This window comes from Salvia miltiorrhiza, chromosome 8 (assembly GCF_028751815.1).
Source record: "Salvia miltiorrhiza cultivar Shanhuang (shh) chromosome 8, IMPLAD_Smil_shh, whole genome shotgun sequence".
Classification (NCBI taxonomy): domain Eukaryota; kingdom Viridiplantae; phylum Streptophyta; class Magnoliopsida; order Lamiales; family Lamiaceae; genus Salvia; species Salvia miltiorrhiza.
The window spans coordinates 36,874,383-36,884,845 of record NC_080394.1 but is presented as its reverse complement, the minus strand read 5'-3'; the positions used below and the strand labels follow the sequence as shown (position 1 = coordinate 36,884,845).

The 10,463-nt window shown below is 34.4% G+C and overlaps 1 protein-coding gene and 1 non-coding gene across 2 annotated transcripts; one reads left to right on the top strand and one right to left on the bottom strand.

Annotated features, from left to right (window-relative positions):
- Positions 1-235: 235 nt before the first annotated feature.
- Positions 236-4,353, top strand: LOC130996577 (GDSL esterase/lipase At5g03610-like). The gene is made up of 4 exons (XM_057921873.1): positions 236-677; positions 765-1,007; positions 1,890-2,164; positions 3,723-4,353. Exons 1-4 carry the CDS (start codon positions 620-622, stop codon positions 4,239-4,241), a joined length of 1,095 nt encoding a protein of 364 aa, XP_057777856.1. The 5' UTR covers positions 236-619; the 3' UTR covers positions 4,242-4,353.
- A 5,011-nt stretch (positions 4,354-9,364) lies between these two features.
- LOC131002092 (U1 spliceosomal RNA) lies at positions 9,365-9,524 on the bottom strand. Its single transcript, XR_009094170.1, has one exon. It is a non-coding gene; the product is annotated as a U1 spliceosomal RNA (small nuclear RNA).
- Between the last annotated feature and the right edge of the window lie 939 nt (positions 9,525-10,463).

Here is a 10,463-nt window from a genome sequence, read left to right as displayed (position 1 = left end):
TATTCTCTCCAGTACTTTCTCGTCCGTCTTTAATTTGGTGTTCAATCTCCTCCAAAGATTAAGACATCCAACTATTTTCAAAAAGTGATATCTGGAGTTAATTAGGCTGCTCCACAATTTTAATTCTGTTGTCACGCATTTAATTTACTCATTTATATTTATCCAACTTCCAACAACATCTATCGCCACACACACACACACACACACACAAGAAACAAGGTAAAAAAATCTACATCATTGGTCAAAAGGGAAACCTTATTCATATTTGGAAGTACTAATAAGACTTCTCGACTGGCAGAGTTTCCCATTACAAGGTCAACATAACTATTGTGTTAGACTTTGATCAAGTGGGAAACCTAAAGCTAGGCTACCCCATACATGCATTTTGACAAAATTAGCCTTCAAAAGGACTCTCATATTCCTTTAAATTAATATGATCATATTCATATTAGTAGGAACCAAAATACAAAATACAAAATGGAATACAAGACTTATAACCCTTTAAAGGATTGGGCTATAAAATCAATGATTTAAAAACAGAGCAAGCCCATGCTTTTGCAGCGTACAAATACATATATTCCCTCAACATTCTTTTTTCTCTGCATCGCTTCGCTCTCCAATGGATACCTCTAATCTCTTCCTCTCCTTCTTCTATTGCTGCTTCCTCCTCTCCTCAGGTACACACACTCTCTCTCTCTCTCTCTGCATCATATGCACACACATGAAAAGTGAAGTAATAGAAAGATGATTTTCCTACTTTGCAGGATACATATGCATCCAAGGTTCGCCTCTCAACCACCACCACCACCACCATCGGCGGCAGAAGCACGAGATTTCCGATGAGGGTGCGATGCCGACGAAGCTATTCGTATTCGGAGATTCATATGCAGACACCGGCAACATCCGGAAATCCTTAGGCAACTCGTGGAATGAGCCGTACGGCACCACCTTTCCCGGAAAACCCGCCGGCCGCTTCTCCGACGGCCGCATCCTCACCGATTACCTTGGTAATTATTATTGTTTACTTCATTAAAAAAGCACATGCTATCCTTTTTCTTTTCTGTTTCTGCATCAACGTCCATTAACTCCATTATCACATTCTATATCATCATTTAATCACTTTATCTTTTTCCCTACTTTCTCTTTTCTGAGGGTTTCCCAACATGGCTTGCCTTTTCTTTTTTCGGTTTGGTGGACTAATTTAATTACTGCCTTTTATTTCTGCATGTTATAAAAAAGATCCTCCATTATTTGAGTACACGGTTTATTAATATATTATTATATCTATTTGTGCATTTCTCTTACCACCAATTAGTGTAACACACATGCACCACTTTATTACCAGTGTGTCTGAATCTGAACTTTGTTGATGCCTTTTTATTTTGAAGATACGATTAGCATAGGGGATTAAATACTATATATAGCTGTCATGTAATTACTTCCCTATACTTTGCTAGTTATGTGTACCCGATCTCATTAATTGAGCCGCTCTTTTCACACCAAATATTGTTGTATAAGTTGTTACTATCACGCTGTCGTGTCTCCTATTATTATCTTTCTCCATGCAATTATAGTTTACACACATTTTCCTCTAAATTAAATCCAGTCTTTATCATTATAGTATCATATTTGCCCCCACATTACATCCATCTTAAGCTTTAACCATTATACCCAATTCGGCTATGTTAAAAATATCGTAGTGGTCCCTTGTTTATATGATTACATAGAGAATATAGCTAGTGTGCAATTAAGGTGGTGTTGAAATTAAATAAGTATCTCATTAAACTTAATGATAATAGGCATCTATTTCATACATAGGTAGTCGACAAAATGATGATAATCTCTTCCAAATGTGGGATATGTATGGGTTTTAATTTTGGGAAGTGCAGCCAAGTTCCTGGGAGTGAAGTCTCCGTTGGCGTACGAATGGATGGAATTGGGCGGGAAGAAGTTGCAGAATGGGCTGAATTTCGCGTATGGAGGGAGTGGCGTTTTCAACACTTTGGGCGATCTGCTGCCCAATATGAGCACTCAGATTGGATTTTTCGACAAACTTATGCATGATTCTGTCTACACCAAATGGGATTTGAAGTCCTCTGTTGTTCTTGTCTGCCTCTCCGGCAACGATTATGGTGCTTTTCTTGCCCAAGGTGGAACTATGCAGGTAAATTTTAATTCACTACAAATTATGTGTGTGTTTCAAAAGGGTTTAATTGAAGATATTTTTTTATGTGTGTGGTTGGGTTTCGATGGGATAAAACACATTCAAAATCTACATTTTATATTTGGAATTAATTAATGGAAAAATATCTTATGTGTTGCATTATGTTTTAGAAAAATCTAAAAAGTTTTGGGGTTGCTCTCTTCTTAGCTTGTTGGAGCGTTTTCTCATCATAAATATTTTATTGAAATTATATATATACGTCCTTTTCTCATAGTGGTTGAGTGCCAGCACTTAGCGCCAAAGTGAGACTTGCATTTACTTTACTTTTCATTGAATTGAAAATCTTGGCTTATATGTAGCAAAAATGAGTCATATTTGTGTGAAATTATTGGTAACAAAGTCAAATTACCGTAATGTTAATGTTTTCGTAGTGATCATTAATAATTTGATAAGAGAATCATGCATGATAATGCCAAATATAAATAGTGGGTCGCACATGACTAGTGTCACACCATTAATTGTATTTGCATGTCCTCAGAATCCCACTTATCCATAGTTTAATTAGATTTCGTGTCCAGATCCTTACCATCGTTTAAACTCAATCAAAATTAACATGATTACTTCTCAATTAATGCGCACACATGTGTCGACAGATCCTCATCATCATTTTCTCTTAATAAACTCAATGGAAATTTCCATTATTACAACTCAGCTAATACACATGCTTGTGTATATATAGCTTTACAATAACGCTAAAAAAAGGTTAAATACTTTGAAAAATAATTATATTTAAAATTTTTGATTCAAAATAAAAAAAAATAATTTAGTTAGTTTTATTATTTTCTTCACATTGTAATTTTTTTAAAAATCTTTTTAATTTTTATAATTTTCAAAGTACAAAAACTACAAAAAATAAAATAAAATTGTAAAATGTTAAAAATTTATAAAAGAAATTATAATGTGGAGAAAACAATAAAATTAATTAAATCCTTTCTAAATTTGAACCAAATTTTTTAAATCAATCATTTTTTAAAAATATTTAACCTATTTTTGTCTGAATAAATTTATTCAAATAGCACTCCTCATAGCTTTAACGAAAATGGAATACTAACATTTGATTACTATATTATATTATTTTAATACCCTTTTTCTCAAAATGATGCTACTGAAAAACTGGGAGCGGCAGTTGCGTGGTAACGTGATGATGTTGGGCAACCGACTCGTGCCTGATTTATTTATTCCAGTTAGCATAAATCCAAGCAAATTAGGTGGCAACCTTCTGTACATTAAATCTGCTTAATTATGTATATTATACTACTAATTTGGAGCCATTAGATATGGCAGCTTATTAGGATATAGTTTCCCTTTTCCACCAACAAATAAATAAATAAATTCATTATCGTATCCTAGTAATGAACTTGGATTGTGTTCTGTTTAAATTTATAATTCTGGCATTTATGTTAATTCATTGTATTATAAAAAAATATAGTAATTCTGTAAAAACATGTTTCCAAGATATTCGAAGATGAAATTATTAAATGACAGTGAATGAAAGCAGGATCTTGAAAAGTTCATCCCGCGCGTGGTGAAGCAACTAGGCGCCAACTTAAAACGGCTCCAAGAGATGGGAGCGACTAAGGTTGCGGTGACCTCTCTCCAGCCGCTGGGCTGCCTTCCTCGGAGCACCGTCGATTCATCTTTCCAGCGGTGCAACACCACCCAGAATGAGGCGGTGGCGTACCACAACCTCCTCCTGCAGCAAGCCCTCGCTGAACTCAACAACAAAACCTCCACCTTCTTCCTCATCGATCTCTACACCTCCTTCACAACCGTGCTCAACCAAAGACGAGACTATCAAGGTAATTTCAGATTCCAGACTCCGTTGAAGCCGTGTTGCGCCGGGATCGACGGATACTTTTGCGGCGGCGTCGATGAGAAGGGTACCAAAATGTATACGGTTTGCAGCGATCCCAAATCGGCCTTCTTCTGGGATTCGTCGCATCCAACTGAGGCTGGATGGCATGCCGTTTACACCACCTTTAAATCTAGCCTTCAACAAGTTTTTAAATCATTCTAGCTTTCTGCATGCGTTGCCTCTTCTTTATGTCTCATCTCTTTTGTTTTTTGGTTTTTTCGTGCTCCTATCGAATCGTTGGTATATTCTGTTAAGTTGGAAATTTGTTTGATTATATAGTATTCTTGTTGATAGAAAAATAAATTAAAAAATCTTATCAAGATTCGCTAGATTGCCAACTTCGTTAAATAATCGGAATTTTGAGGTTAGATGTACACTGTTCTAAAAGTAAAGTTTATACTCTCACGTCCACAAAAAATAATAAAGTTTTATCATGTTAGGACGTTTACAAAAATTAGTCTATTTTTATTTTCAGAAAAATTCTATGACATGACGGGCTCTCTTCTCCATTCACAATACAAGTAATTATCATTAGGGGTTATGGTAAAAAAAATACACGAACTTTGAAAAAAGTTGTAATCTTGAACTTTCAATTAAACCAAAAAATATATGAATTTATATTTTTGTTGTAATTTTCACATGAGTTTGACTTTCGGCAAAATTAGAGCTTAGTTGACTGTTGAAATTAAATCAAATACATTAATTTTTGTCTTCTTAGACTCCTGAGCTTCTAAATACTCCTCATCATCAGAAGTTAGACCAACTTCAGATAAACTTCCGATTGCCAACTAAGCTCTAATTTCACCAAAAGTCAAACTCAAGTAAAAATTACAACAAAAATATAAATTCATGTATTTTTTTGGCTTAACTGAAAGTTAAAGTGAAAATTACAAAAGTTCGTGTATTTTTTGCAATAATCCCTTATCATTATTAACACTATCTTTTAAGTGAGACCATTTCTCCACTCATAATACATTAACCAATTTTATTAAAACCCGTGACGTCCGCTTTTAAGACTATTTATTGCGGACGAATGGAATAATTACTACTCTCTTCGTCCCTTTGAATTATACATTTATTTTCTTTTTAGTAATTTTTTTAAATATATGTATATAATTTTATTTTTGGACGTTACTTCATATATGATTGAACAATTTTATCCTTATAATTTATATGTATTTAGTCATAATAAATTAATAATATTTTCAATATATAACTCTTTTTCAACTATTAATATACTCAATAATCTTTTATTAAAATTCGTAAGAATGAGCTCAAGAGTGATGATGGGTCTTAAAACTTACTACCAATAACAATAGGCCGAAAAGCAGATTAATTTATCAAAAGGTTTGATCGGCTCTACTAAATTTATACTCCCTATATTCGCGATATCGTTTCCACATTATGGACGGTGCGAGTTTTAAGAAAAGTGGTGAATAGTAATGGATATTGTAGTAAGTGGAGTTTGGGTCCCACTTGAGTGGAAGTTTGTGGACCCTACTTCTATAAATGGAAGTGAAAATGATATCGCGGACGGACCGAAATAGCAAATGTGAAAACGATATCGCGGACGGAGAGAGTATAGATTATTGCCTTATTGGACCCATTTTTCTGTAGCATAGGCCCATTTTCCTGTTGGTAGAGGCCCATTTTCATCATGTCATAACCTGAATATTGGGTAATTTTATTCATAGCCTTCATTTTACTCATTATAACCCCTCATTCAAAAATATTTATTAAAATACTATTTTACCCAAATATAAATAAGTAAAAAAAAAGTTTGATCAGATTTTGTCGGTAACATAGCCCCCTGAAACAAAAACACACAACTCCTATTCTGAGAAAAAATCAACATTCTACAAGACTACAACCCTTAAAAATATGAAGAAATAGAGATGCAACCCAGATGATTGAAGAACAATTGCCCACTCCAATAAAGATGAGTAATACACTTTGGGAAGCCTCTCTTTTTTCGAGCAGTTTTTCTTGCATATAGTCGTTGGATCTTCAAAAAGTTGTCGGAGCTCATCTCGCTGTTGGCAGCAGTGCTACCGATCGATGTTGGATCTTCACCATGTATTCGGCGAAAGATTTGTTATAGCAGTTATTTGCATGAAATTTAATTTTTGTCAATCCAATTGTTCATTTCTTCACTTCTCCAAATGTTGGGATTTAAACTCTATATCATACATACTATTGTCCCCCAAAAACGCCATGAACAGATGCAGAAGGGAAAGAGTATAATCAAGTTCTGATAACATTGAATCGAAATCATACATATTTTTTTATAATCCTTATTATATCCCTCAAAATCACACTGTTATGTGGGAGGCTCAAATTAGTCAAGAAATTTCATACAACAACACAAGTCTTTGCATGAAAACTAGACGTTGCCTCTTCTTTCCGCATTTATGATGTAACCGTTTGTCTTCACATTTGGGGGGCTATGCATTTTTACGTAACTTTCCGGGAGGGTTTTGGGCTATAGTGATTAGTGATTATTTTTCTATTAATTCAATATGGGATTATTTAAGGGTAAGATAGTATTTTCACTAATTTTTTAAATATTTTTTAAATAAAAAGGCTATAATGAGTAAAGCAGGGGCTATGTATAAAACTACCCTATTTATAATATATATATATATATATATATATATTATAAATAACTTTTAATTTCAAATTAATTTTAAAATTAAATGATAATTTTGTAGTTATAATAAAATTGCACTTTTATTTCTTTATCTTTTTATTTTTTGACTTCATTCCTTTGTTAAAATTATAAATTCGAACTAATTATAAAATATTTGATAGGCAGATCAAATTAAATATCAAGACAAGAGTTTTAATTTGATATATTGTATGTATATGTTGGATTTAAAATATAAAATTTATATTTATTTAAAGATTAAACTTAAAAAAATTATCTCCTCTCTCCTCATTTTTTAAATAAGTCAGTTTTTAATTATTTTTTATTTATATTTTTTTAAATATTATTTTTACTTATAAAATATAAAAATATTTTTTCATGCAGTGCACAAATGCAAATGCTAATTTAATTTAAGGGTAATTCTATTGATAGGTTTCATTTTACTCAATAATTTCATTTAAGTAAATCTAAGAGAAACATGTATAACTCCTCTATCGTAATTTGAAAATAAAATATATAAAATTTAAGTAAATCTAAGAGAATAAACATGTATAACTCCTCTATCGTAATTTGAAAATTGATGAGGACTGGAATACTCATCAACACTGTGCTTAGTAATTCAAGTCTATTTTACCTAATTATTTATTATTGTTATTATTATTAAGTAAACTAACTAGCACAAGTTTAACTAAAGACTTGGGATAATAAAATAAATACGATGGGCCTGTGCAGCCAAAGATACCCGAAGCTCCCGCGCAGCCAAGGTGCTTTCCCGCGCACCCGCGCAGCCAAGGTGTTTTCCCGCGCACCCGCACAGCCAAGGTGCTTTCCTTCGCAGCCGCGCAACGAAGGTGCTTTCTCATCGTGGATCTCTGAGCGGCCCTGAGAGATCCCGATGAGAGATCCACGTTGAAAACAAACAAGAACAGGAAGAACAGGAGGACCAGAACTCATAAATCAGCTAAAACTCATGCCTTAACTCAGAGATTCCCACAGACGGCGCCAGTTGATAAAGCATAATATCAACACCTAAACTATAAAGCAATAAACGAGACATTATTTACATGGTTCAGTCATCAAGATCTACGTCCATGGCAGTTCTTCGGATTTTTCACTATACTTCGAGAGAGTTACATGTTACAAGTGTAGTGCTCGAATGAATAGAATTCCCCCCCCTCCCCCCCCCCCCCCGAGTTTTCCAATAGATGTGCTATTTATAGTTTACAAGTAAACCCTAATTCTAAAGGCCCACCTATTTAGTCAACTAGGCCCAAAACCCACTACGCTAGTCTTAATCTCGGAACTGAATTATCATACGTCGACTGCGTGGGTGCATGGGAAAGCACCTTGGCTGCGTGGGAAAGCACCTTAGTTGCGCGGGTGCGCGGGAAAGTACCTTGGCTGCGCGGCTGCGAGGGAAAGAACCTTGGCTGCGCGGGTGCACGGAAAGCACCTTGGCTGCGCGGCTACGAGGGAAAACACCTTGGCTGCGCGGGTGCGTGGGAAAACACCTTGGCTGCGCGGGTGCACAGGAAAGCACCTTGGCTGCGCAGGTGCGCGGAAAGCACCTTGGCTGCGCGGGTGCGCGGGAAAGCACCTTGGATGCACGGGAAAACACCTTGGCTGCGCGGGGGCACGGGAAAGCGCCTTGGCTGCGCGGGTGCGCGGGAAAGCACCTTGGTTGCCCGGGAGCTTCGGGTATCTTTGGCTGCGGAGGCCCATCGTATTTCTTTTATTATCCCAAGTCTTTAGTTAAACCTGTGCTGGTTAGTTTACTTAATAATAATAATAATAATAATAATAATAATAATAATAATAATAATAATAATAATAATAATAATAATAATAATAATAATAATAATAATTAGGTAAAATAGACTTGAATTACTAAGCACAACGCTGATGAGTATTCGAGTCCTCATCAAAAATAAAATATGTATAACCCGCTCCCCGCTCCCCTTCCCTTCCCCTAATCATAATTTGATGCAAAAATATGTTTATGCAACTATAAACCCTACAAAGAACTATATAGCGTCAATTCAAAATTCTGAGAAGCACATGAAAATAATGAAATCACCATCATGCTCCAATATTTCTTTCTCTCGTTTTTCTTGTAGTTTGATTTTTTTTATGAGTTCTATGATGTAAAATTTGGATGGGGGTTTTAAAAACAAGGATGATATGTTGCAGGTATGTGTAATTTTTAACCCAAACATGCTTTAGCATATATTTTATACTCCCTACGTAAAACAAAAGTATCGTATGTTGCAAGTAAGTGATCAAATTACTGAAGAAGGCGGCGCCCGCTGCTCGACCGTCGGTTAACCGCTGCGTGTCCGGTTTTTAATTGTCTTTTTCGTCATTTTCGTATGTCTCACACAAATGTGCAAAGATCCAATCGCTCACCACCGTAAAGATCCGATCGCTGCCACGTTAGTAGAGAGAGAGAGAGAGAGAGAAAATTGTATTGAAAAATTAATGATATAGGTAACATTATCTTCTTATACAAAATTTTATATACTAACTCCTATATATTGAGACATCAAAACTAAAACACTCAATCAAAGATCAAATGGGCCTTAATTTTAACTAATAATCAAACAACACCAAATGGGCCTTAATTTGAACTAATAATTGGATAGGGGCCGCGCGAACGCAGGCTCCCACTATCACAAATTATGACGTAGGCTCGACCACTTGGGCCGACCTTAGGTGGCATCCATCCAATGTGCAATGGAAGTCACCAACCTAGGCCATGGGCCTTCTAGATCACCCATAAACCCCGCCCAGGTAAGTATGTATATCAGTTGTCGTTGATCCCTTTTTATCCTCCTCCTCTTTCTCTCCTTTTGTCTTCTCCACCCAATGTGGGACTCTTTTCAATACCTCACAAACTCCCAACGTATATAAGTATTTCACAAAAAGTATTCATTCGCAAAAAATATATGTTGCAAAACTCGCAACCATTCCTTCACTTAATTTCACCCCACTGTTCTCCTAAACACTTATTATTTTGTATTATGTTTTAAACGTTTTAAAAAGTAGAAATCGTTTTTAAAGAGAAATGAAGCTGTAAGTTGCAATGAGATATATATAGAAATGCAATTTTCAACTTTTATATTTTGACTCTCTCTGTCTTCGGCTCTCTTTATTTTTTTATTTATGTTTTAATATAGTTAATCGAATGCATTTCACATTTTATAATTTTTTAACTATTTATTTACATTTAAATATGATGAGCATGATTTTGTTTGTTTGATTTAATTTTATTTTGGTTAAATTTTGAGCTTAAATTATAATTGGTGATAGACAAGATGCTAGCTAGGTTATAAGAAATTTAATTTAGATAATTAAAAAAACGGCTTCAAAAGTTTTCTTGAAATTATATTTATTTGTGTTATTATTTTCAGCTATTTAAATTATTATTATTTAAATCTAAACTGAGAAGGAGGAAATCTATACTAAAATAAAAAGTGTATTGGATACAAAATATAGATTACCTATTATATATCTCCTATATATTTAATTTCAAGGGTGATTATGTAAATTATACTCCATCCATCTCAATACTTCTAGTCTGTTTCTTTTCTGCACGAGTATTAAGAAGAGCTAAATTAGAAGAATAAAGGTGATGATCCACATGTATAATGAAATTATTAATAGAGCTAGTTATTGTTCAAATAAATGCTTTCATCTTCTTTTACATAACTAAAAAAGCTAAGACTGAATAAATTAAT

What these genes read in the sequence shown, in the direction of transcription:
- LOC130996577 (XM_057921873.1), top strand. Translation starts at nt 620, where the DNA reads ATGGATACCTCTAATCTCTTCCTCTCCTTCTTCTATTGCTGCTTCCTC. An exon ending in CTGCTTCCTCCTCTCCTCAG is followed by an intron (nt 678 to 764) that starts GTACACACACTC and finishes CCTACTTTGCAG; the next exon opens with GATACATATGCATCCAAGGT. An exon ending in CCCAAGGTGGAACTATGCAG is followed by an intron (nt 2,165 to 3,722) that starts GTAAATTTTAAT and finishes GAATGAAAGCAG; the next exon opens with GATCTTGAAAAGTTCATCCC.